General features: G+C 50.5%; 9 protein-coding genes across 9 annotated transcripts; 3 read left to right on the plus strand and 6 right to left on the minus strand.

Moving 5' to 3' along the window:
* Window positions 1-484: 484 nt before the first annotated feature.
* Window positions 485-7138, minus strand: N7518_005193 (glutamate synthase (NADH); the record flags this gene model as incomplete). The annotated part of the gene is made up of 5 exons (XM_057186120.1): window positions 485-659; window positions 711-3373; window positions 3434-6780; window positions 6848-6888; window positions 6963-7138. 5 exons carry the CDS (start codon window positions 7136-7138, stop codon window positions 518-520), a joined length of 6369 nt encoding a protein of 2122 aa, XP_057042890.1. The 3' UTR covers window positions 485-517.
* A 2651-nt stretch (window positions 7139-9789) lies between these two features.
* N7518_005194 (uncharacterized protein) lies at window positions 9790-10965 on the plus strand (the record flags this gene model as incomplete). The annotated part of the gene is made up of 2 exons (XM_057186121.1): window positions 9790-9822; window positions 9889-10965. The coding sequence occupies 2 exons, from the start codon at window positions 9790-9792 to the stop codon at window positions 10963-10965; spliced, it is 1110 nt and encodes a 369-aa protein (XP_057042891.1).
* Window positions 10966-11610: 645 nt separating this feature from the next.
* N7518_005195 (SNARE domain- containing protein) lies at window positions 11611-12350 on the minus strand (the record flags this gene model as incomplete). Its single annotated transcript, XM_057186122.1, has 4 exons — window positions 11611-11814; window positions 11902-11995; window positions 12075-12272; window positions 12340-12350. 4 exons carry the CDS (start codon window positions 12348-12350, stop codon window positions 11611-11613), a joined length of 507 nt encoding a protein of 168 aa, XP_057042892.1.
* A 589-nt stretch (window positions 12351-12939) lies between these two features.
* On the minus strand, window positions 12940-13447 carry N7518_005196 (histone H2A.Z-specific chaperone CHZ1; the record flags this gene model as incomplete). Its single annotated transcript, XM_057186123.1, has 3 exons — window positions 12940-13142; window positions 13250-13259; window positions 13322-13447. 3 exons carry the CDS (start codon window positions 13445-13447, stop codon window positions 12940-12942), a joined length of 339 nt encoding a protein of 112 aa, XP_057042893.1.
* Window positions 13448-13880: 433 nt separating this feature from the next.
* N7518_005197 (OPT family oligopeptide transporter) lies at window positions 13881-16250 on the minus strand (the record flags this gene model as incomplete). Its single annotated transcript, XM_057186124.1, has 1 exon — window positions 13881-16250. The coding sequence occupies one exon, from the start codon at window positions 16248-16250 to the stop codon at window positions 13881-13883; it is 2370 nt and encodes a 789-aa protein (XP_057042894.1).
* Window positions 16251-17626: 1376 nt separating this feature from the next.
* Window positions 17627-19534, plus strand: hsp70 (molecular chaperone Hsp70; the record flags this gene model as incomplete). Its single annotated transcript, XM_057186125.1, has 1 exon — window positions 17627-19534. One exon carries the CDS (start codon window positions 17627-17629, stop codon window positions 19532-19534), a length of 1908 nt encoding a protein of 635 aa, XP_057042895.1.
* A 451-nt stretch (window positions 19535-19985) lies between these two features.
* N7518_005199 (uncharacterized protein) lies at window positions 19986-20257 on the minus strand (the record flags this gene model as incomplete). Its single annotated transcript, XM_057186126.1, has 2 exons — window positions 19986-20163; window positions 20235-20257. The coding sequence occupies 2 exons, from the start codon at window positions 20255-20257 to the stop codon at window positions 19986-19988; spliced, it is 201 nt and encodes a 66-aa protein (XP_057042896.1).
* Window positions 20258-20410: 153 nt separating this feature from the next.
* On the plus strand, window positions 20411-21327 carry N7518_005200 (uncharacterized protein; the record flags this gene model as incomplete). The annotated part of the gene is made up of 3 exons (XM_057186127.1): window positions 20411-20891; window positions 20971-21063; window positions 21122-21327. The coding sequence occupies 3 exons, from the start codon at window positions 20411-20413 to the stop codon at window positions 21325-21327; spliced, it is 780 nt and encodes a 259-aa protein (XP_057042897.1).
* Window positions 21328-21627: 300 nt separating this feature from the next.
* N7518_005201 (WW domain-containing protein) lies at window positions 21628-22595 on the minus strand (the record flags this gene model as incomplete). Its single annotated transcript, XM_057186128.1, has 2 exons — window positions 21628-22459; window positions 22510-22595. The coding sequence occupies 2 exons, from the start codon at window positions 22593-22595 to the stop codon at window positions 21628-21630; spliced, it is 918 nt and encodes a 305-aa protein (XP_057042898.1).
* Between the last annotated feature and the right edge of the window lie 446 nt (window positions 22596-23041).

The raw sequence follows: 23041 nt of genomic DNA on the forward strand, positions 1-23041 counted from the left end.
CAAGGGATATGAGGACGATTATATAGTTGAGCCATCAATGCCGGCCATGCAAATCTGACAAAGGGAAGTTACCAAAGGAATAAGTACAAAGACGTTGTTGACTCTTCAGCTCTTTGTTCTTTCACACAAAAGACATAGAGAGCATCTAGCTTTAGAGACTAATTTCAAGTAATAATGGAACATGGTCAGATTTGCAGAAAAGCTATGTACAGCAGAAATAGAGATCACCGAATGGCAGACGCTCTAAACGCCTTGCAGACCTAGAAAAGAAGAGAAAGAAGGAGAAACCCGCTGAAGCAAAAACTAAACATAGAAAGAAAAAAGTAGAAAAGTAGAAAAGCAAAAACTGAAGAAAGCGCAGTACTGAAGCCTTTTCCATTCGCGCAGAGAACCAACCCCATAAATCCCGTTTATGCCACAAATTTATCCCATTTGATGAACTTTTCCGCATCAAAATGAAACTTTTATCGTGATAATGGCCGTCAAAGTCGTAAACATGTCCTGCATCGCCGCTAGATTAAGCAGCAACCTCAGTGGGTTGGGGAACGGAGTCGATGGCAGGACGACGGACGATACCACCGGTGACTGGGAGCTGAGAGCTGGTTCCAATGAGGAAAGCGTCCACTTCGCGAGCACACTGGCGACCTTCGTTGATACCCCTGGAATTATATTAGTAAATTGCTAGTTATAGGAATTCGAGGAAAACTCACCAGACAATCAGAGACTGTCCACGGCGACAGTCACCTGCCGCATAGACACCGGGAAGGTTGGTCGAGTAGTAGCCGGGAGGAGTCTTGATGTTCTTGCGAGGGTCAAGCTCAATCTCATCACCAAAGACACGATCCTCGGGGCCCAAGAATCCCATAGAGAGGAGCACAAGGTCAGCGGGGAAGAATTGCTCGCTGCCCTCGACGGTCTTCATGTCCCAGCCGCCGGTAGCGCTCTTGGTCCACTCAACTCGGACAGTGTTGATACCCTTGACGTGGTTGTTGCCATCGTCCACGAACTCGGTCGACATGACACAGTACTCACGTGGGTCCTTGCCCATGTGCGTCTTGACCTCGGTGTGACCATAGTCGACACGGTAGATACGGGGCCACTGAGGCCAGGGATTGTCACGGGCACGCTCTGGGGGAGGCTGAGGCAACAACTCGAAGTTGGTCACCGACTTGGCACCATGACGGACAGAGGTACCAATACAATCGTTGCCGGTGTCACCACCACCAATGACGACGACATGCTTGTCCTTGGCAGAGATGTATTCGCCATCCGAAAGACCAGAGTCGAGGAGGGACTTGGTGTTCTTATGCAAGAACTGCATGGCGAAGTGCACACCATCTAATTCACGACCAGTGACCTTGAGATCACGCGCAACAGTTGCACCAGTGGCAACAATGACAGCATCATTAGTGGCACGGAGAGACTGCAGAGAAACCTCGCAATCAGGGCCAACAGCAGTGCTCGCAACGAACTTGATACCTTCAGCGGCCATGAGGTCGATACGGCGCTGGACAACCTTCTTGTCAAGCTTCATATTGGGGATACCATACATGAGAAGACCACCCATTCGGTCGGCACGCTCATAAACGGTGACGCTGTGACCAGCGCGGTTAAGCTGATCAGCAGCAGCCAAGCCAGCAGGTCCAGAGCCGATGATAGCAACGGTCTTGCCAGAACGGGTCTTGGGGGGGCGGGGAACCATCCAGCCCATCTCGAATCCACGGTCAATGATCGCGCACTCGATGGATTTGATACCGACGGGGTCTTCGTTGATACCTAGAACACAGGAGCCTTCGCAGGGTGCAGGGCAGACACGGCCGGTGAACTCGGGGAAGTTGTTAGTCATCAGCAGACGGTTCAAAGCATCCTGCCACTGCGCCCTAAAGACCAGCTCGTTCCACTTAGGAATGATGTTGGAAATGGGGCAGCCAGTGTCAGACTGGCAGAATGGAACACCACAGTCCATACAACGGGCAGACTGGTACTTGAGCTCGTCCTCGCTGAGACGGTGGGAGATCTCGCCCCAGTCGCGAGTACGGGTTGTTGCGTTGCGATACTTCTCACTGCGGCGGCTGTATTTCATGAAACCTCTTGTCTTGTCCAAGATCAACGCTGATCGCTTTTTATCGGTCTTGGAATCGCTAATGCTGTCTTCAATGTCTAGCAAGTCAGTCTTCTTGGAGTCGTCGGCCTTGGCCTGTTCGGTTTTGACCGGGGTGCTAGGAAGCTGGGGAAGAGTGAATTCGGCCTTCTTCGCAGCCTCCGCCTTGGCAGCCTCTTCCTCCATGACGCGCTTGTAGTCGGTTGGCAGAACCTTGACGAAGTGGGGGAGAGCACGAGTAAAGTCAAGCAGGATGCGAGCAGCCAGCTCGGAGCCAGTGTAATGGTGGTGGTCTTCAACCAAGCCACGAACAAAGGCAATCTCCGATGGGTCTTCGATACTGGAGATCTCAACCATCTCCAAGTTGACCTTGGAATGGAAGTCCTGGTTCTTATCCAGCACGTAGGCAATACCACCAGACATACCAGCAGCAAAGTTGCGGCCAGTAGGTCCGAGATTGAGTACACGACCACCGGTCATGTACTCACATCCGTGGTCACCAACACCTTCAACGACGACAGTAGCACCGGAGTTACGGACAGCAAAACGCTCGGCAGCCATACCACGGAAGTAGCAAGTTCCACGGGTGGCACCGTAGAGACAGGTGTTACCGACGATGACGTTTTCTTCGGCCTTGAAAGCGGCTCCGCGCGGGGGGTAGACGATGAGACGACCACCAGAGAGGCCCTTACCGACATAGTCGTTGGCATCACCTTCGAGCTCAAGGGTAACACCGGGGGCGAGGAAGGCACCAAAGGACTGACCAGCAGAGCCCTTGATGTTCGCATGGATAGTATCCTGAGGAAGACCAGCTTCGCCATAGCGTCGGCTGATCTGATAGGAAAGAGTAGCACCCAAAGCACGGTCGGTGTTTACGATATCACATTCAATTCGGCAGGGTAGACCCTTCTCGAGAGCGAGCTCCGATTCGGCAATCAGCTTGTTGTCTAAGCGAGTGTGAAGGCGGTGGTCCTGCTTGCGGACATTGTAGGTAGCGACTCCAGGGCGCAGTGAGTGAGCGGGGGTCAGGATGAGTGACAGATCAATTCGTTCCTGCTTGGCATTACGAATATCGTCCCGGACCTTAAGCAGCTCAGCACGACCGACCATCTCGTTGACCGAACGAACACCCAGCTTGGCCATGATAGCGCGCATCTCGTTGGCGACATAGTAGAAGAAGTTGATAACATGCTCCGGTGTACCCTTGAATTTCTGCCTCAGCTCGGGGTCCTGGGTCGCAATACCAACAGGGCAGGTGTTCAGGTGACATTTCTAGAAATATTGTTGTTAATAGGCCGTTCGTCAGGAAATCAGGGTACTGGATGTACTAACTCTCATCATAATGCATCCCAATGCGATCAAAGGAGTTGTGGCAAACCCATATTCTTCCGCTCCAAGCAGACAGGCGATGGCAAGGTCACGGCCCGTACGGATTTGGCCATCGGTCTGAACCACAACACGGCCGCGAAGATCGTTCAAAACCAGAGTTTGATGGGTCTCTGCGAGACCCAATTCCCAAGGAAGACCGGCATACTTGATACCGGTCCAGCGCGAGGCACCGGTGCCACCATCATGACCAGAGATCAAGATGTGATCAGCCTTGGCCTTGGCCACACCAGAGGCGACAATACCAACACCAACCTCAGATACGAGCTTGACGGAGACACGAGCTCGGGGGTTAGAGCACTTAAGATCGTAGATAAGCTGCTTCAGATCTTCAATGGAGTAAATGTCGTGATGCGGGGGCGGGGAGATAAGACCAACTCCCGGTGTGGAGAACCGAGTGCGAGCAATGGGGCCAACGACCTTATGGCCGGGTAATTCACCACCCTCACCGGGCTTGGCACCCTGGGCCATCTTGATTTGCAGCTCGTCAGCGTCGGCTAGGTAGTTGGATGTCACACCGAAACGACCAGAAGCAATCTGCTTGATAGCGGACCGCATCGTGTCGCCGTTCTCCATTCTCTTGCTACGCTCGGCATCTTCACCACCCTCGCCAGTGTTGGACTTGCCACCCAAGCGGTTCATGGCAATGGCAATCGTAGAGTGGGATTCCATGGAGATGGATCCGTAGGACATAGCACCGGTCACGAAGCGGCGGACAATTTCGGTCCAAGGCTCGACCTGGTCAATTGGAATAGGCGTACGCTGGTCGAAATCGAAGTCCAACATTCCACGTAAAGTACAGTTCTTAATCTGCTCATGTGCGGACTTGGCGTAGGCCTCGTAAGACTTGTCGTTCTTGGTGCGAACGGCATCCTGCACGTTGGCAATGCTGGTGGGGTCGTTGATATGGGCCTCTCCTCCATCACGCCAGTGGTACTCGCCGGATTCAGGCAGACCGGGGACTTCGACAATGGGGTGCGAAGGGTACCCGCGCTCGTGGAAGGCGAAAGCATCCTGGGCGATCAGATCAAATGTGATACCACGGATACGACTAGCAGTACCAGAGAAGCAGCGATCGATAACGCTGTCGTCGATGCCAAGGGCTTCGAAAATCTGAGCACCCTTGTAGGACTGGAGAGTAGAGATACCCATCTTACTCATGACCTTGAGGATACCACCATCACAGGATGACTTGTAGTTCTGAATAACCTTCTCATCGGAGATGTCCTTGCGGATCAAGTTCTCCCGGTTCATCTTGAGAATACATTCTAGAGCCAGGTAAGGGTTGATGGCATCGGCACCGTATCCTAACAGAACACAATGGTGATGGACCTCGCGAGCCTCGGCAGTTTCAACTGCCAGGGCGGCAAGTGATCTCCACTTATTTCGGACGAGATGGTGGTGCACCAGGCCGGTAGCCAACAAAGCAGAGACTGCAACACGGTCGGCGGATGTAGCACGGTCGGAGAGAATGATGAGCTTGTCGCCATTCTGGATAGCTTCAGTGGCACTGTCACAGATGGAATCGAGCGCTTCAATGTAACCAGCGGTGCCCTTGCCCTTCTCGAATGTAATATCGATGGTTCGCACAGTCCAATCGTTGTGGGCTATGTTGACATTCTTCAGAGCATTGAACTCGGGAATGCTCAAGATGGGAGAGGGAAGACGCAGACGGTGACATTGCGACGGATCCATTTCCAGCAGGTTTCCCTGGGGGCCGACGTAACATTCAAGGGACATAACCACAGCCTCTCTGATGGGGTCAATGGGAGGGTTGGTGACCTGAGCGAAGAGCTGGCGGAAATACTCGTAGAGTAGGCGAGGCTGCTGGGCGATACAAGCGAGGGGTGCATCATTACCCATAGAGCCCAGCGCTTCCTTGGAGTCTGCGGCCATAGGGCCAAGAATCAAGCTGACTTGTTCAAAAGAGAACCCGAACGCTCGGAGGCGAGGGTCGTTCTGAATGGTGTTGTCGTCCAAGGCAAAAGAAAGATCAACGTTGGAGTCAAGTAGCACCTGATTGATAGCAGGAAGCTTCAGAAGTCCCTTGTCCAACCAGCCGGCGAAGTCCTGGCGGCGGGCAACAGTCTGCTTGAGCTCGGCGTCATCAATGATCCGCCCGGCCACGGTATCAACGAGCAGCATCTTTCCAGGCTGCAAGCGACCCTTTTGGACGACTCTCTCGGGGTCAATCTCAATAGCACCAACCTCGGAAGCACAGACGATGCGGTCATCGTCCATGACGTAGAAACGGCAGGGACGGAGACCGTTACGGTCCAGATTAGCACCGCAGTAGCGTCCATCGGAGAAAGTGAAAAGAGCCGGGCCATCCCAAGGTTCCATCTGACAAGCGGCCCACTCGTAGAAAGCAGACTTGGCTGGATCCATGGCTGGGTTGTCCTGCCAGGCCTCGGGGATCATAATCATCACTGCCTCGGGAAGAGACAAAACGCCGTTGATCATGAGTAGTTCAAGCACATTATCGAACGCAGCCGAGTCAGAACCACCATCCTCAACGATGGGGTAGAGCTTGTCCAGCTCGTCACCGAAGACCTCTGACCGAAGGACACCCTCCCGTGCGCGCATCCAGTTTTTATTTCCTCGCAGGGTGTTGATCTCACCGTTATGGGCAGCCCATCGTAGGGGTTGGGCACGATCCCAGGATGGGAAGGTGTTTGTCGAGAACCGAGAGTGCACTAGGGCAAAGTGGCCCTCGTAGTCTACGTTCACTAAATCGTGATAGTACGTGTACACTTGAACGGGGGAGAGTTGACCTTTGTAGACGATGTTCCGGTTGCTGAGAGAGCAGAGGTAGAACCAGTTTCCGAGGCCGATGACATGAGTGGCACGCTTTCGTAGAACGAACAGCTGAAGCTCAAACGTTCTCTCGTCGAATATTTCAGTGTCGGTGATCTCCGGCTTGTTGCCTTCGCCATATGCCGATTTCAAGACCACAAATGGCTGCATAATGATAGGCTCTCGAGATAGTGCGGCAGGACCAAGAATGGTTGAATCCCGTGGTACTTCACGCCATCCAAGAACTCGCAAGCCAAGGGACGTGGCCAGTTCCTCAAAGTCCGCAATGGATTGCTTGAGGGCCTCCTCATCGGGCTTGAAGAACAAGTTGCCGACAGCATATTGTCCCAACGGGGGAAGATCGACACCCACCTCACGGGCGAAGTTCTTAATGAAGAACTTGTGTGGAATACTGGTCATCACACCAGCACCGTCACCGTCCCGTGCATCAGAGCCAACGGCTCCTCGGTGGGTCATGTTGCACAGCAGATTGCGGGCTGTTCAATTGCTGTCAGCTTGATTTCTTCTCACGTTGAACGTAAAGAGCAGAACGCTGGCACTCACCATCGCTAACAATCTTGTGGCTTGCCTTGCCCTTGATATGACTGATTTGTCGGTCAGAATTGATTTTGGTCCTCATGCCTCCAATTGGGCCCAGTTGTAGGGGAGTTCAACTCACGCTGCGAAGCCTACACCACAGGCATCCTTCTCATATTCAGGGTCGTACAGACCTTGCCGCTCTGGTAGAGCATTGGCCCAGCCAAAACCCTTTTTGGGTTGGTACTGAGAATACTCATGAGGAGCCTGTTCTTCACTTATATCTTTGCCATAGAGCTCCTCCAAGTTCAGACCCATTCTTCCGCCGGGAGCCGACAGAGAATGGAATGGTAACTGAAGGGGACTGTTTTTTTTTTTTTTAGAAAGACCCCACCGATTTGTGGATTGAAAGCTGGTGATGTCGTCACAGGGTATCGCAGGGTGGGTGAGGGAGGAGTAAACGCGTCAATGGTCACCCAGCTTCTGCGAGAGAGTTGAAGATAGAAGAAGGGGGGAAGGTGAGAAGAGAACCTGAGAAAAAAAAAGGAGGGGGAGAGGGAAAAAAAGATGGGCGATTACGGCGGGACAGTAGGTCCGGGGATTGCAGGCCCCGATGTACCCAAAAGGGAAAATTACAATGGTGGGGAGTTCTACCGTGGCAAATTGCTAGGTGAAAGCAGCCAAGAGAATGGCAAGGAGGTTAAGTGAAAGAGATATGAGAACAGTCAAACCTGCTACATGCTACATGCTCGATGCTATATAATACAACATGCCATTTAGAAGCTCTTCACTGTGAACAGACATTTTCGATATAAGAGAAGTCGAGCACCGACGGAAACAGCCCAGAGAGCCAGCGTATTGATAATCATTATGATTACGGAGTGCAAATCATCCCAAGATAAGCATCGCTCGACCAATCAGAATGAAGATTTTACGATCTAGGGTTAGCTCTTTACTACGTCAACTAACTTTACGGGGGTGTCACTATATATGAGGATATCAGATTTATACATCTGCTACTCCTTCTCGATTCCTAGATCCAATTCATGTCCACCTCACTTCCCTCTTTCTCGATTCTCTTCAAAGCTCACAAAACAAGGTCTAGTGGGCCGGGCGGCCCCATAGGCCCATAGGCCCATAGACCCATAAAAAGCTCAGAGGCGTTCATTGGATATATACATACAAAGTGTACGGAGTACGGAGTACATACTCCCGTCCCCGAAATAGGGCAAATCTTCACATGTGAGAGAGAGACCCGGGTGAATGGGCGCACTCCTCAGTGGGGCAAAAATGTAGTGCTTAATCCATTCGGTTTTGAACCGGTTTGCATTTAGTCTGCATATCTGCAGGGAACCTGGAAAGGTACTAGAGAAGTACCAGTAAAGGTACAGATCTAAATAAGAGATCTCAAAAGGAAAGGATAATTGCAGATGTATCGAGTATGGAGTACAGTATACATAGTAAATTGTTTGACATCTTAATGAAATGCATAAATACCTGTAACGGTACTCCATACTCCGTACACATTCCGACAACGGCCAAGTCCCCCTGTCCCGAGTTTCCCCTCTCTATCACTTTCTTGGCCTTGTACGGAGGAGATGCCAGATAGCCCGATTTCGGGGCCCTGAACCGTTTGCGGGTTGCCCTCTCCCCCTCGTTCTTTAGGCCACTCAGACTGGTACTTACCGGATATCCAAATACCAGCCCATTTACTGAGAATGCCTATGATTCCCCATTTTTTACATTGTATAACGTGGACGAGTTAGAGTCCGGAGGGAAAGTCATCCAGACATGTGAAGACCTAGAGATAAGGTAGATGATGATAATAAGAATACATAACTTTTCTCTGCGGATATCTTCTCCCCTTTTCGCCTATCTACATCGCATATTGCCCGCTACTATAAGTATCCCGTACGGAGTACTCCGTACTGTATCTCAATATGAATCGGGTGAAACAGGATCTTGTTTATACTTCACACACACCAATTATAGTTACCGTATTATTTCAATCACCATACCCCGGAACCAGAGAGTGGAGATTACATGATCCCCGCCTTTTCTAGACCAATCAGCGTTGAGATAAAAGTCAGACACATCCAACGTCATGATTTCGGGGGAGGCTAGTGTCCATCCGGCTTTTTCCGGATATCCTCTTGTCCACTTTAGGTTCACCGGGTTGACCGCTGGCATCGGGTGATTCCGGATATATAGATATTCACCACCTCACCACTAGATCTTGCCACTTGGTGAGTCAGTTTGGGATTCTCATGGTGTACAACTCGAGAACTAGAACTTTCTACTCAGGTAGTTATTCGGCCGAAACTGCGCATATATATTGTATGTAGTGTAAGATTGATGAAAGGCCAACATGAACTATATTTTGCCCTTGGGACTGAAACTAAACATACACTTGGTGGTTTTGATTATATCCATCCAATATAGACTATTGTTAAGAGCGATGAATATTTTCAGTGTTAATAGGAGACAGATATACTACTAGAATATGATTAACCTCAAATTGCCAAATAGTCTGTGTATATATATACACGGAGTATACTGCCTATATATCTGACGATCTATATGTATGCTGTAGTAAGTTGTATATACTCCGTAGGGTTGACGGATCCCCCGCATAGACGAATTGATTGGCGGTGGAGCTCCGGCTTTTTTTTGCGTTCGCGCTTTCTCCGACCTTGCATTATATCGTACGCCTATATTGACATCTGCAATTGTTCTTCTCTATAGTTATCCTCTTCTTTCCAACATAATCCGATTTCACATGCGTCCCGAAGTCCTAGCAACAGTGGGCCTAGCAACAGTTGCAACTCCATTCGCCACAACATAAACAAACGGCTACAAAGCACTGTATCTCCAAGTCGCAAGACATCCCCGCAGAGCTCTATAAGCAGATACCTCAAAATAGGCAGAGTATTCGCAAATCTAGCCTTGAAACAGCAATTATTGCAGCGATGCTCACCCTTTCATCCATCACCCCGCGCGACGTAAGTGCCAGGCTCTGCCGATTCAAGCTTCTCAATCAGCCCCGGAGGAAACTAACAACTTGATAGTCCCATGAACTTTGGTTCGGATCTTCCCAGCCATATCGCTCCACCTCCGATCAACAGGCTGGCGACAACTCCGCTGCCAACCATCTCGCCCGACGCAATGCTGGCGGCACGTCCAGCAGTAATCGCTCATTCATGCCATCCCGCTCTCCTGCCAACACAATCGCCACACTGGCCGCGGAAGAACGCTCGTTACGCGCTCGAAAATTGAACATCGCGTCGTTCGGGTACTCATGGATCAGGCCGGCGGGGTGCGCCAAGACCATGCTCGGGATGAAAGAGGAGGAAGCAGAGCGGGAAGAGGCACTACAGGCTGCTGCGGCGGAGTTGGAAGCTGCAGAGGGAGAAGGCATCATGGATGATGACACGGGGTTGCAGAGAGGGGAAATAGGGGAGGAGGAAGGCATGGAGCGCGATTTGGATGACGATATCCCCAACGCGGAGGAGGAGGTCTCGGGTCTTATCGAAGAAGGCGAAGAAGGGCTTGAGGAAGATGACATTGGCGACGAAGGGGAATACATGGAGCGCGACTTGGATGATGACATCCCTGAAGGCTTCCCCGATGACGACTATGAGGGCTCAGGCCTGTATGATGATGACGACGAAGAGGACGATTTCGACAACCAGCCTGATTTAGATGCGGACATACCTACTGCCGACGGTGAGAGTGTGAGCGAAGGCATGACGCGCGACCTCGACGATGATATCCCTGATGCGGCAGAGCAAGGCTCGGAGCAAGAGGGGGAATGGCAGCACACAGACAGCGAAGAAGAGCTGAGTGATGAAGAGGAAAACGAAACCAGTATTATTCAAACCAGGTTTCCCGAGAACTTCCGCACCAGTACGCCAAACACTCGTGGTTTGCCTCCACCTCCGACTCTGCGCCGCGAGCCCGAGACTGAAGCCCAGCGCCGTTTCCTCAATCGCTGGAGCGGTGGTGGCGATGCGTTTGATTCTAGCAGCATGCTTTACAGCGACGAAGAGCTACGCGCATCCATAACCAGTCAGGGTAGTCGACGAAGCGGGTTTGCGAGAAGGTTCCCGCGGCACATCGGTGGGCCTAGGGATAGTCTGAACTAAAGACATCCATTATAATGGTATACTTGTTATGTTCCTCTGCGGCGTTTTGTGTCAGCGTAAAAGGATAGATCTTGGGGGGTCTATCTCGGAGTTTTGGTGGCAACTTATGATACCTCCTTGTAACATAATATATTATATGAGCAAGTTCAATGAACGTGGCTTCAAACGCATTGTGAATATCCACAGTCCTGGAAAGTAAGGCTCAACACGTAGAATGGTTTGTTATGTTAAGGCAGTCCCTGTATATTGTTTTATATGCATTATGTACGGGTTACTTGAAACATCTTCCAATATCAAAGCCATGACCTCTCCTGAATTATCTCCAGAGATGAAAACCAGACAGGTCCCAACTTGTTGACTTGAAAGCGGTATGTAAGCCAATGGCAGGGTTTTGCATTATTGCATATACATAGCTCAAAGAATCCATAGTCCCAAAACACCTCATAGCGCCAAAGCCAAGGTTTCCATGCTGAAGAAATTGAAAAGTCATGTGCGTGACTCGATTAAGATCAAGTAAAGAGCAAGTCGCTGGGTTTTCCGTGAAGTAAGACGAGAGATTAAAGATGATAAAGACAAGAAAGTCGGGCGTGATCGACATGGTATAGAGCGCGAGTGCAGTCTTAGAAAGACAGCAAGGGTATACGTTCAGAATATCCACACATAGAAGAACAGGAGGAAGACAGCGAAAAAGAAGCCGAGCCAGACTCGCCAGCCGATGCCGGTGCTCTCGGCCATGCGAAGCATACGGTTCATATTCCCCCGGAGTCGGACTCGCGTGTTATCAAATGAATCGTTGAGGTCGGTGATATGTGTGGTGTCTCGGATTTCATCGCCAATTGCAAGTGTGATCTAGATGGTTTTCTTGTCAGCGGTTTGTTATTTCAAACTACTAACTGCCCTAGTTGGGTCTGGAAGTATGGGTGCGAGGCTTCTTACATCCTTCAACATTTTGACCTTGGCACTAATACCCTCAACTTCGGCGTCATTTTGTGACTCGAGAGATGAGAGAACTGCATCGGAGTAATGTCCCCTATATCAAAGCCTTGGTTAACAACTATACATGAAAGAACGACGGGCGATCTTAAAAGATCATGAGCCATTCAACGCACTTTTTGTCGGGCGATGCGCTTTGATATCCACCTCCAGCTGCACCGCTACTCGCATAACCATTAAGTGCTGGACTGGGGTAGCCTCCGTACCCGTATCCACCTGGTTGTTGGGCAGGCGATCTGCTAGCTTGGCGTGAGTCGCCACCGTATTGATCAAAAAGAGACGAAGAGGCGCGGGGATCACGTTGACGCGGAAAGCTATTCAGATTAATGCTGCATTAGCCGACTGAAGGACACCTCATAACGAACGGAGGGAGAAACGTACCGTGAAGCCATGACGGTCGTGGAGTGTAGCTAGAGTTCGCGATAGAGCAAGAGGAGGAACATGGATTGCAGATCGATAAGCTCTTCAACGGCAATCGAGCATCTCGCAAGGGTCAAACGCAAGTCTATCACTGTTCGAGTCCTTGATGTTTGATGCTTGCGGAGATAAAAACATCAAGGTGGCCATAGCGTTATCATTCGCTGGACAGCACGTGATAGCCCAATACTGGAAACCGACACGCGGGATACACAGCAGATGTGGTTCGCATGGGCATCTGCTATTGTTTATCTGGTCATTTAGGATTGATTATGGAATGAAACGGGCAAAGCATTGCTCATTCTAAGCTATGCCTTGGAGATATCCATTTGGTCTACAAGTTACATCATAGGTTAAAAATGGGCCAACCCGTAGTCAATGGATTAAGTGTATATTAACGGGGTTGGAAAATTTTTTTTCCGAAGAGATATTCATTGATTCATTGTCATCACAGAATCGCGAGACATGTTTTGGACACACGGGAAAAAAACATCGTGGACCGACCCGTGGCGCCTATCGTTCAAAGCAATTCCATGCCACCCGGAAGTTTTGTATTCATCGAGCTTAGTCGCGCATCTGATCATCATCGTTGGTCTGGGTGTCCTCGCGGACCTCGTATTCCTCATCGTCATCCTCGTCGTCCTCCATCTCGTCGGTGGAGATCTTGGAGTAGTCAATGACCTTGCCGCGTGTGCGTCGGCCACCCTGGATGATGTTGCTCTGGTCGATGGGGTCGTTGAGATTGTCTTGTGTGTCATCCTCTTCATCTACAGTATAGGAACAGAAAGGGTCAGTATGGAGGCAATTGGTGGCCGTTCAGGCGCATGTGGTCATTCAGACATGGGTTGCTTGGGTGACAGTGGGGTACACATACCATTGTCGGCCTGGTCACACGCAAGGAAGTCAGCATAAAAGAAGCAATTGCGCGTAGAAATTGGAGACTCACAATCTCGTTCTCGCTCTCAGACTCGCTCTCCTCGTCCATGCTCATATCTTGGGTGGGGTCAGCCTTGCCCTTGCCCTTGGCAAAGGCCTCGTCGTTGGAGTTGGAAATAGTCGCCTGGTCAGACATAATGAGGTTTATTCAGGGGGTGGATGGAGAATTGTAGGAAGGATGGTTGGTGGAAAGGGACAAGGGGAATTTAAAAGACGGTCTGCAAAGTAAGGTCTTTCCCCCTCGAACCAAAACAAGCTGCAAGGGCGCTCTCGCCGTCTGATTGGCGGTCGCGGGTGATCAAACCCCGTGACAAATCCTGCCCTGAGGCATCAAGTACAAGTACCAATAGAAAGAGGAACTGAAAGAGCAAAGTAAGTAAACTATTGGAAATACCTACATAACAAAATAGACATATCTAACTTGTTGATATGGGCAAGCGATAGTCCCAGGCTATCGACAATATTACATACTAGGACGCTTCTTTGTCTGCATTTGTGAACCATGAAGAGGCAAATTTCATATTAGAACTTATGATATCAGCTATTCTTCTGTCAATTACGAAAGTAAATCAGCTGTCCAGAGCAAAGCATCTTTCCACAGACGTTGCATTATTGCCCCACCATTTTGGCATCGAGACTTGCTTCCCCGCTCCGAAAAAGAAGAAGACGAGCAACATGTTGAGGTTGAATCCAGCATCAAACGCAGCAGCAATCAGGTAGTTGTATCGCTTCCAGACCTCGAAATGGCGACGGTAAGCCCAATACATTACAATATATCCACCAATAATGGCAGATGTGTAACCAGTACTAATGTTACCGTAGAACATCGCCAATCCCCCAAAAAAGATACTGACGTTCCACAAGTCAATTCGAAGCCGGGGGAAGAAGCGGTGGAAACAGAAGAGAATAGGAGGAATCACCGCCCCTACAAGGAATGACCAGGGAAGCACGGTCATTTCCGTCTCAGCGAAAAGCCTCTTTGGACCAAGTACAGCGTACTGAACTCCCATTGTGTTGGAGGTCCGCAGGGACTGTCCTGTCCACTGATTCAGTGGATCTGTTTTTTTGCCAGTCAGATAATCTCCTTTGGTGTCCATGATCCAACGCATGACGGCATAGTTGATTGGAACACCCATACAAGTGCCGAAAATTTGGGAGAAGAAAACCGCGCGGGGTGGAATGTGCATGTAGTGGCCAATCTTTTGGTCCTGGAGCATATACTGTGCCCGATACCAGGCGTCACCTGCAATAGCTCCATAGACCGAAGGACCACAGGGGTGTTGGTGGGCCTCGCCGGCTTTTGTATGGACCATGTAGCCATACATGAGTTCATTGAATGAGCCGGTCTCAAGCTGGTAGTTGGAAATGGCGTAAAGCCAAGCAAAGGGGATGACCAGAATGGCAGCACTCGAAAGTGCCACAAACAACGTCCAGATTGGGATGAATAGATGACCGAGTGCGAAGAATATAATCAGAATCACAAAAGCTACCGAAAATAGAATACCATACCACCACCATGGAATCTCTTTGTATTGTCTCTGGATAACATTGAGACGATCGTGATACTGGTGATGAATGCTGTCGTTCTTCGTGGATTTCTCTGCATTGCGGGATGACCAGATTCTTCGGATATTCCCGGAAATCTGTGCGTATCCAAAGGTCAAGATCCAAGTGACCGCTGCTGGAAGTTTCGCGTAGTCGAAGAATGTCGCCCACACATTTTGCAAGCCCATATACATCGGCCCATACTCCTCGTAAGCGGTCACGTTCAGATGATAGTCTGGGGTGAGTACGTCCAGGGTTGGGTATTCTGTACCGTTGCTTAGGAAAAGGTTGTTTGACATGAGTCCATGCTTGAAGGAACCTAGACTCCCCCACTTCGCTGCAGGAAGTAGGACCCAACAATTGAAAGCAAATGCCAAGAACAAGATGACCTGTGTCCAGTATGGGGTCGTCATGATTGAGGATCCATTCCAATTCACATTGGACCAATCCAACGAGAGATTGAGGAAGCCCATGCCACCAATGCCTGAGCCGATAAAGTTGGCCACCGGATTGCGAGGTGCCACCCAGCAGAGGAAGGCCAGAGATGAGGTGAATGGGAAGACGTACTCTGGAAGGAATTGCCACATGGTCATCCCCAGAAGCGCGAAGAAGAAGACCTTCATCTGGCGCCGTGCGAGAGCAGAGGAGTTGTCTGTTTTGCGAAAAGTTTCGAACAATGTGGTTTGCATCAAAGCTTGGGGCCAGATGGATTCCGGGTCAGGCAAAAGGAGTTGTCGGGCAAGCGCAGCAAAGGAGTAACCAATCCACACAATTGAAAGCATGAAGAAGATTGCAACCGCCGGATTGATTCGTGTACCGTACCAAAGCTCTGCGAGCACGATGGGGGCATATCCTAGATTGTACGTAGCCCCAGACGCTGCAGTCAATGTGACCAAGACATGCTCCTTGATGCTCCATGGGGCCGGATTCAGGCTAAAAGAAAAGCGAGTACCAGGTAGACCGATCCTCCAGTCAGGAATGACTCTGGCCATAAAGTGCCCGGCATAGTGACAGGCGATTTGAACAAAGAAGATGGAGTATGGTGCCGTGGTAGTGCGGAAGTGACTCATCTGCGACAGAAAGGCACCAGGAACAACAAAGATGATGGCGAGCACAAAGTAACGGAAGGTAATTGTCGGTAAGCTGGGGTCGTCGGTCAAATTGATCAGATGTCTCACGGGCAAGGGCAATGCAGCAATCTCGGGATTATCGTGTATTTCTTGTTCAATGGCGGCTGATTCTCCCTTGAAATGGAGGTTCTCTTCATCTACCGCAGTCTCTGCCACCTTTGGGTCTTTAGAGAACTCGGAGCCTTCTGAACCCATAATCTCTTGTTCTATTTCGACCTCGGTGGGGGTTTCCTCGAGTCTCTTACGCTTCAGTGCAGCGAACATGGTTAAGAAGATTTCCGATAGCCCATGGAATATATTTCGCATGAAGTTATTTAAATAAAATAGCTCATGTTGTGCGACTGGAGTAAATATTCGCAATTCCCATAGAGAAATGCCCCATTGGACGAGTCCAGGCTAATGCCATCACATCGTTACATCTACAGGGGTGCGGACAAATGCTTAGCGCGGATGGCGCAAGCCAAAAGCTTTTTTTTTTTTTAGGCTTAAAAAGAATAAGAAATAAGAGGGAAAATAGGGAAAATAGGGCTAACCAGTCTCTTGTTTAGATTTTGTAGATGATACTCCGTATATCTAGAATATATATATATACTTGGCAGGGGAATTATAGGGTTGTTCCAAGGTTCGTTACTGGTATGAAATGAAGTATATAATTGCTACGCTTCGCTCCGCAATAAGAACAACATAGATTGGATGAAATAGTTTTTATACATAGATTCTGGGCTATATTATTTAAATGATAATATATTAGGTTCTGTGAGTGAGATCAAAAGAAATAACTAGACAACATACAACACAGTCTTCGAGTTAGTTAGGAAGTTCACCTCGACATGTTGAGATCGACATTTTAGAGAATTCAGGTTCTGCCTCAGGCTGCAAGGGGCGTACAGATTACGTCAGCCCCACTTGTGCACTGACCACCGGTTGGTCATATGACCGCCGAGTCGTACGTTCTGATTTCTGCCCGGATTCCCCGCCCGGACCGGAGAAACCCCGGCCGAAGTCAGCTGGAAAACTCTGGTCGAACGGGGTGGGGGAAGTGGTCGGGTCATGAATTCACTATGACGCATACATAATTGACAGTACCAGTACCAATAATACCGGCACGAGATGGCCACCACACAGAGAATACCAGGCGGTCCCTATGGCGACGTGTATGCAGGCTGTATCATACCACAATACCACACTCTGACACCTTGGAAGTCAGCCCACCATTACATCATACAGCCCCGCCATAAAGAAAGCTGAGAACGGCAAAGAAAACCCATATGAATCAGAGAGGAAAAAAAAAAAAAGGAATTGACATCGTCGACGCTAAAGTTAGACATAATCAAGTAATGTAGACACCTCAAGACTCCACTGGGCTCGTCTGGAACCTACTAGAGTCTTAATGAAGGACGTAATGAGGTTGTTGGGCCATCGAAGCTCGTGGAATCTCATGGATTCCCGTGGAAGGCTCCCTCTAGAAGCTTCTGGGGCAATACACCGCTCACTATATAGCAGCTTTTCGCAGCCTTCAACCCTCTTCTCTTCTTTCCTCTCTCACTATCAAATACCCTTCTACTCTCTGTACACTATCCTCTTCAGTGACCAGTCTCTTTCTATCCTTTTTTTCTTTTTAACGATTACACACATTCACCATGGCTCCCGCCGTCGGTATTGATCTGGGAACCACCTACTCCTGTGTGGGTGTCTTCCGTGATGACCGCATTGAAATCATCGCCAACGACCAGGGTAACCGCACCACCCCCTCGTTCGTCGGTTTCACCGACACCGAGCGTCTCATCGGTGATGCCGCCAAGAACCAAGTCGCTATGAACCCCCACAACACTGTCTTCGATGCCAAGCGTCTCATTGGTCGTCGCTTCCAGGACGCTGAGGTCCAGGCCGATATGAAGCACTGGCCTTTCAAGGTCATCGAGAAGGCTACCAAGCCCGTCATCGAGGTTGAGTTCAAGGGTGAGGTCAAGCAGTTCACTCCTGAGGAGATCTCCGCCATGATCCTCGTCAAGATGCGCGAGACCGCCGAGGCTTACCTCGGTGGCACCGTCAATAACGCTGTCATTACTGTCCCTGCCTACTTCAACGACTCTCAGCGTCAGGCTACCAAGGACGCCGGTCTCATTGCCGGTCTCAACGTCCTCCGTATCATCAACGAGCCCACTGCCGCTGCCATTGCCTACGGTCTTGACAAGAAGGTCGAGGGTGAGCGCAACGTTCTGATCTTCGATCTTGGTGGTGGTACTTTCGATGTTTCTCTCCTGACCATTGAGGAGGGTATCTTCGAGGTTAAGGCCACCGCCGGTGACACCCACTTGGGTGGTGAGGACTTCGACAACCGTCTGGTCAACCACTTCGTCAACGAGTTCAAGCGCAAGCACAAGAAGGATCTTACCACCAACGCCCGTGCTCTCCGTCGTCTCCGCACCGCTTGCGAGCGTGCCAAGCGTACCCTCTCTTCCGCTGCCCAGACCTCTATCGAGATCGACTCTCTCTTCGAGGGTGTCGACTTCTACACCTCTATCACCCGTGCCCGTTTCGAGGAGCTCTGCCAGGACCTCTTCCGTGGTACCATGGAGCCCGTTGAGCGCGTCCTCCGTGACGCCAAGATTGACAAGTCCTCCGTTCACGAGATTGTCCTTGTCGGTGGTTCCACCCGTATCCCCAAGATCCAGAAGCTCGTCTCCGACTTCTTCAACAAGGATGCCAACAAGTCCATCAACCCCGATGAGGCCGTTGCCTACGGTGCCGCCGTCCAGGCCGCTATCCTGTCCGGTGACCAGTCTTCCAAGTCTACCAACGAGATCCTGCTTCTCGATGTTGCCCCTCTTTCCCTCGGTATTGAGACCGCCGGTGGTGTCATGACTCCTTTGATTAAGCGCAACACCACTATTCCCACCAAGAAGTCCGAGACCTTCTCCACCTACTCTGATAACCAGCCCGGTGTCCTGATCCAGGTCTTCGAGGGTGAGCGTGCCCGCACCAAGGACAACAACCTCCTCGGAAAGTTCGAACTTACTGGCATTCCCCCTGCCCCCCGTGGTGTTCCCCAGGTTGAGGTCACCTTCGATGTTGATGCCAACGGTATTATGAACGTCTCCGCTCTCGAGAAGGGTACCGGAAAGTCCAACAAGATTACCATCACCAACGATAAGGGTCGTCTCTCCAAAGAAGAGATCGAGCGCATGCTTTCCGAGGCTGAGAAGTACAAGGAGGAGGATGAGCTTGAGTCTGCCCGTATCCAGGCTAAGAACGGCCTTGAGTCCTACGCCTACTCCCTCAAGAACACCCTTTCCGAGGGCAAGCTCCAGATCAACGACGATGACAAGAAGAAGGTCGAGGACAAGATCAACGAGGTCATCGGCTGGCTCGACAGCAACCAGACCGCCGAGAAGGAGGAATACGAGTCCCAGCAGAAGGAACTTGAGAGCGTTGCCAACCCCATCATCTCCGCTGCCTACGGTGGCCAGGCTCCCCCTGGCGCTGGTGCCCCCGAGGGTGCTCGCTCCGCTGACGAGGTCGAGGAGAAGCCCGAGGAGCTTGACTAAATGTTTCGCTCTGAATGACTTGCTTGTTTGCCATTTGGCACTCGCTTCCTTTTCACGTCTTGTTTTACGAACTTATGGGTTATCAAGGTTTCCTTTTGCGCATGATTGCATAGATACAAGGTTATCTCTTTCTAGGGAAAAAAATCCTAGTGAATCAATTTTCTTTTAATAAAAACACAAGTCTCTTGTACATTGTAGATCATAGTATTAACTAACTGGTCTTGTTGGACTTAGGCCCCATTCGGACCTACCTCCACACTTGCATTGAAGAGTGAAGCTATACAGGATTACATCCTCCCGGAACCTCGCGCAAGTGATGAGAGTGACCAATCCATACACGACGGCCAGTATATATACATATAGAAATACAAGATTCAACCATCAATATTAATTCTCTTTGCGAGGATCTCCCAAACCAAAACTCCAAACCGATGATGTATCAAAATCCCGTTTAAACATCCTGGAAGTCTCCGTTCCACCACCGCTGTAACCGATGCCCGCTCGTTTGTACGATGCTTCCGTAGGTGATTTCTGAAGCGCGCTCGGGGTACTGCTCGCGCTGGTCACGGCGGATGCGGGTGAGGGCAGCAGAGACACCCATAGCCAGGGCGAAGAGGGGATCCGCGATCCTATTCATATAGCGTTAGAATGATATGTCTCTCTTGTCGGAGACAGTTGGCCTGTGCGGAAGTATGTGTACCTGGAGATGAGGTAGACAGGCATGATCTGCTGAGATTTGGGAAATAAGGTGGTGGTTTCGGTGATTCGAGGTGTTATGTCGTACATCTAAGAGCTAGAAGAGAATAATCACGTGATGCGGACACTGCTTGATCGGTTCATGGCCCTCCGTCTTCCACAGCAACACACATCTCCGCCATGCATTTCTCGCTCTCCTCTCTTCTCCTGCTAGGGATTAGCAGTCTGGTGTCTGCCAGCTCTTTGACAATTACCATTCCCGTCTCTAGTTCCCTCCCAAACCCGCATGTCCTCCCCGCAACCAGCCATGCCACTCTCACCACTCTCCCCTCTAGTGGGAAAGACCACATCCTGTCCGCATCGCTGACTCGCTCGGCGACGTTCGTGTTCCATGATCTTCCATCCTCCAATCCGGATGCTCAGCCCGAGTCCTACTTGCTCGATATCTGCTCCGCTGGTGGCTACGTCTTCGCCCCCTACCGCGTCGATGTTGCGGCTGATGGATCCATTCTCGGAATCTGGGAGACTTTTCGCGGGAACCCGTGGGATAACCGTGGTGCGGAGAAATATGTAGTGGGTGTTACTGGAAAGAAGCAAGTTGACGTGGTTGTCGAGGCCAAGGTCCTTGGACGGAAGGTCTTCTATGAGCAGCGTGCTCAATGTGAGCTTGCCTCCTCTTCCCCGCAGATACAACCTGTAATATTTGTCCATAGCTGTGCTAACTTTGTATCGAATCGCAGTCTCTCCCTTGAGTCTTGTCAAGAACCCAATGGTTTTGCTTGCAGTTGTCGCGCTGGGTCTCATGTTTGTCATGCCCAAGCTCATGGATAACAGTATGTCTATTCCCCATTGACCCTAATCCAATGTTGGGTGCCTAACTTTGTTGTCCAGTGGATCCTGAGATGCGCGCCGAATTTGAGCAGCACTCTCGCTCCTCGCCCATCACCGGTGCCACTACCAGTGCCATGGCTGGTGGCGGGTTTGATCTGGCCAGTTGGATGGCGGGCACTGGTGCACCTAACCCCACGGCCAGCGATGTGACTCAGGCTGGTTCAACTGGTAGAGATACGAGTGGTCCTGCCCGGAGGCGTGGATAGAAGATCATTGCTTTATTATATTGACCGTTCTTGACATGGTATCTTGTCATTGTCACGTGGCTGATAGTATGATACAAAGTTCACTGAAGGTGCTCGTGGCTCATAAAAATAGAGCCGAATACCGATAAATGACTAGAGCGATTTAGGCGAAACAAAAGCAATCCTCCCAAATCCCTCCCGATGTCAAAGCGCCTAGAGTCCCTCGAGATGTACAGAGGCCTGTCCCTTATGCCGGAGTCCATCCTAGTAACGAAAGAAGAAAAAAGCAGAGCAATCAAAGAAATCGAAACGCAGCCGAGCTTAGAAGTCGTCTCCTCCGAAGTCATCACCACCACCATAATCATCACCGCCACCGCCGCCGTAATCATCGTTATCATGATGATCCTCCAGAGCATCGGCGATCAGCATACCGCCAAGCAAACCACCACCAACACCCAGAGCAGCAGCACCGGCAGTTCCCATACCTCCTCCACCTTGCCTGCGAGGCGGTTGCTGCTGGTAATATCCACCCTGCTGTGGGTATCCTCCATATCCACCCCCGTATCCCGGTCCGGGTCCATATGCAGGTTGGCCATGCTGCGGAGGATAGCCACCGCCACCGTAGTAGGCACCAGGGGGAGGACCTTGCTGAGCGTACGAGGCGTATTGTTGCTGCGGCCGAGGTGGCCTACTGCTTGAGCTCGAGCTCTTGCCCATCAGCTTGCTCAAAAACCCACCCTTGCTGCGCTTCTGTTCCTGCTCAGGCATCGGGCTATGCGACGACGCTGGAACTGCCGCATATCCCCCTGGACCGGTGGACTGCGGTCGCGAGGTATCGTTGTAGTAGTCTGATGAGGCGCCACGATCTCCTAATCCGGCCCCGGTTCCTCGTGTGTCGGCCCGGGCGTCTTCCTCGGCTTGGAGCTTGGCGGCAAGCCGTGCGTCTTCGTCAATCGTGTTAGGGCTAGTGTTGCCTGGGCCAGTATTTGTTGAAGGGTTATAGGGGTTGTTTGATCCCATGTGTTTCTTCTGGTCCCCCGCACTGGCTATTGCTGCTGGATCGCCTGGCCCGGCGTTGCTGTATGATGGTGGGAGAGAATTGGCTTCGGGGCGGTCCCATTGCGATTTGCCCGTGGCAAGGTCTACATAGAACCTGTGTGGTTGTGAGTACTTTGCTCTTTATTAAGATGAGTAGATACATACCAAGCGTGGTATCGATCGTCATACTGCGCTGTCCATCCCTCAGGTACCGAGGGCGGGGGAGGCCCGGAAGGCGGGGCAAACGACATGATGACAGGTATTATTGACTTGAATAGGTTGCAAGGCTGAAAGCTTCAATGGTGGTAATGATCAAAATGTCAAGTTTGAAAAGGAGGATGAGAGACGAGTGAGAGAGTGAGAGAGTAAGAGAAAGAGTGAGGAGGGAGTTCTTGATTCTTCCATGGATATATACTTAGCGGGGAGTAAGCGGGTAATTGTGGCCTTAGGCATATAGACTGCGCCTCCCCTGGTGGCGGTGCCCCAATGTCATCATTCAGGCCATGACCAGTAAGTTAACTAACTAGTTAACTATAGTTATATATATAGTAACATCATTGTATATCTACAGGCTACCACATTCGAGATTGCAGCCTATCGATCATACATACACAAACATCATTGATAAACCCGTTCGCTGCAACGTGAATTTATTTAAAACAACCAAATCTGAACTCCACGCTTCAATGCTATGCAA

Source organism: Penicillium psychrosexuale (assembly GCF_028828465.1).
Source record: "Penicillium psychrosexuale strain IBT 29551 chromosome Unknown utg000003l, whole genome shotgun sequence".
NCBI lineage: Eukaryota > Fungi > Ascomycota > Eurotiomycetes > Eurotiales > Aspergillaceae > Penicillium > Penicillium psychrosexuale.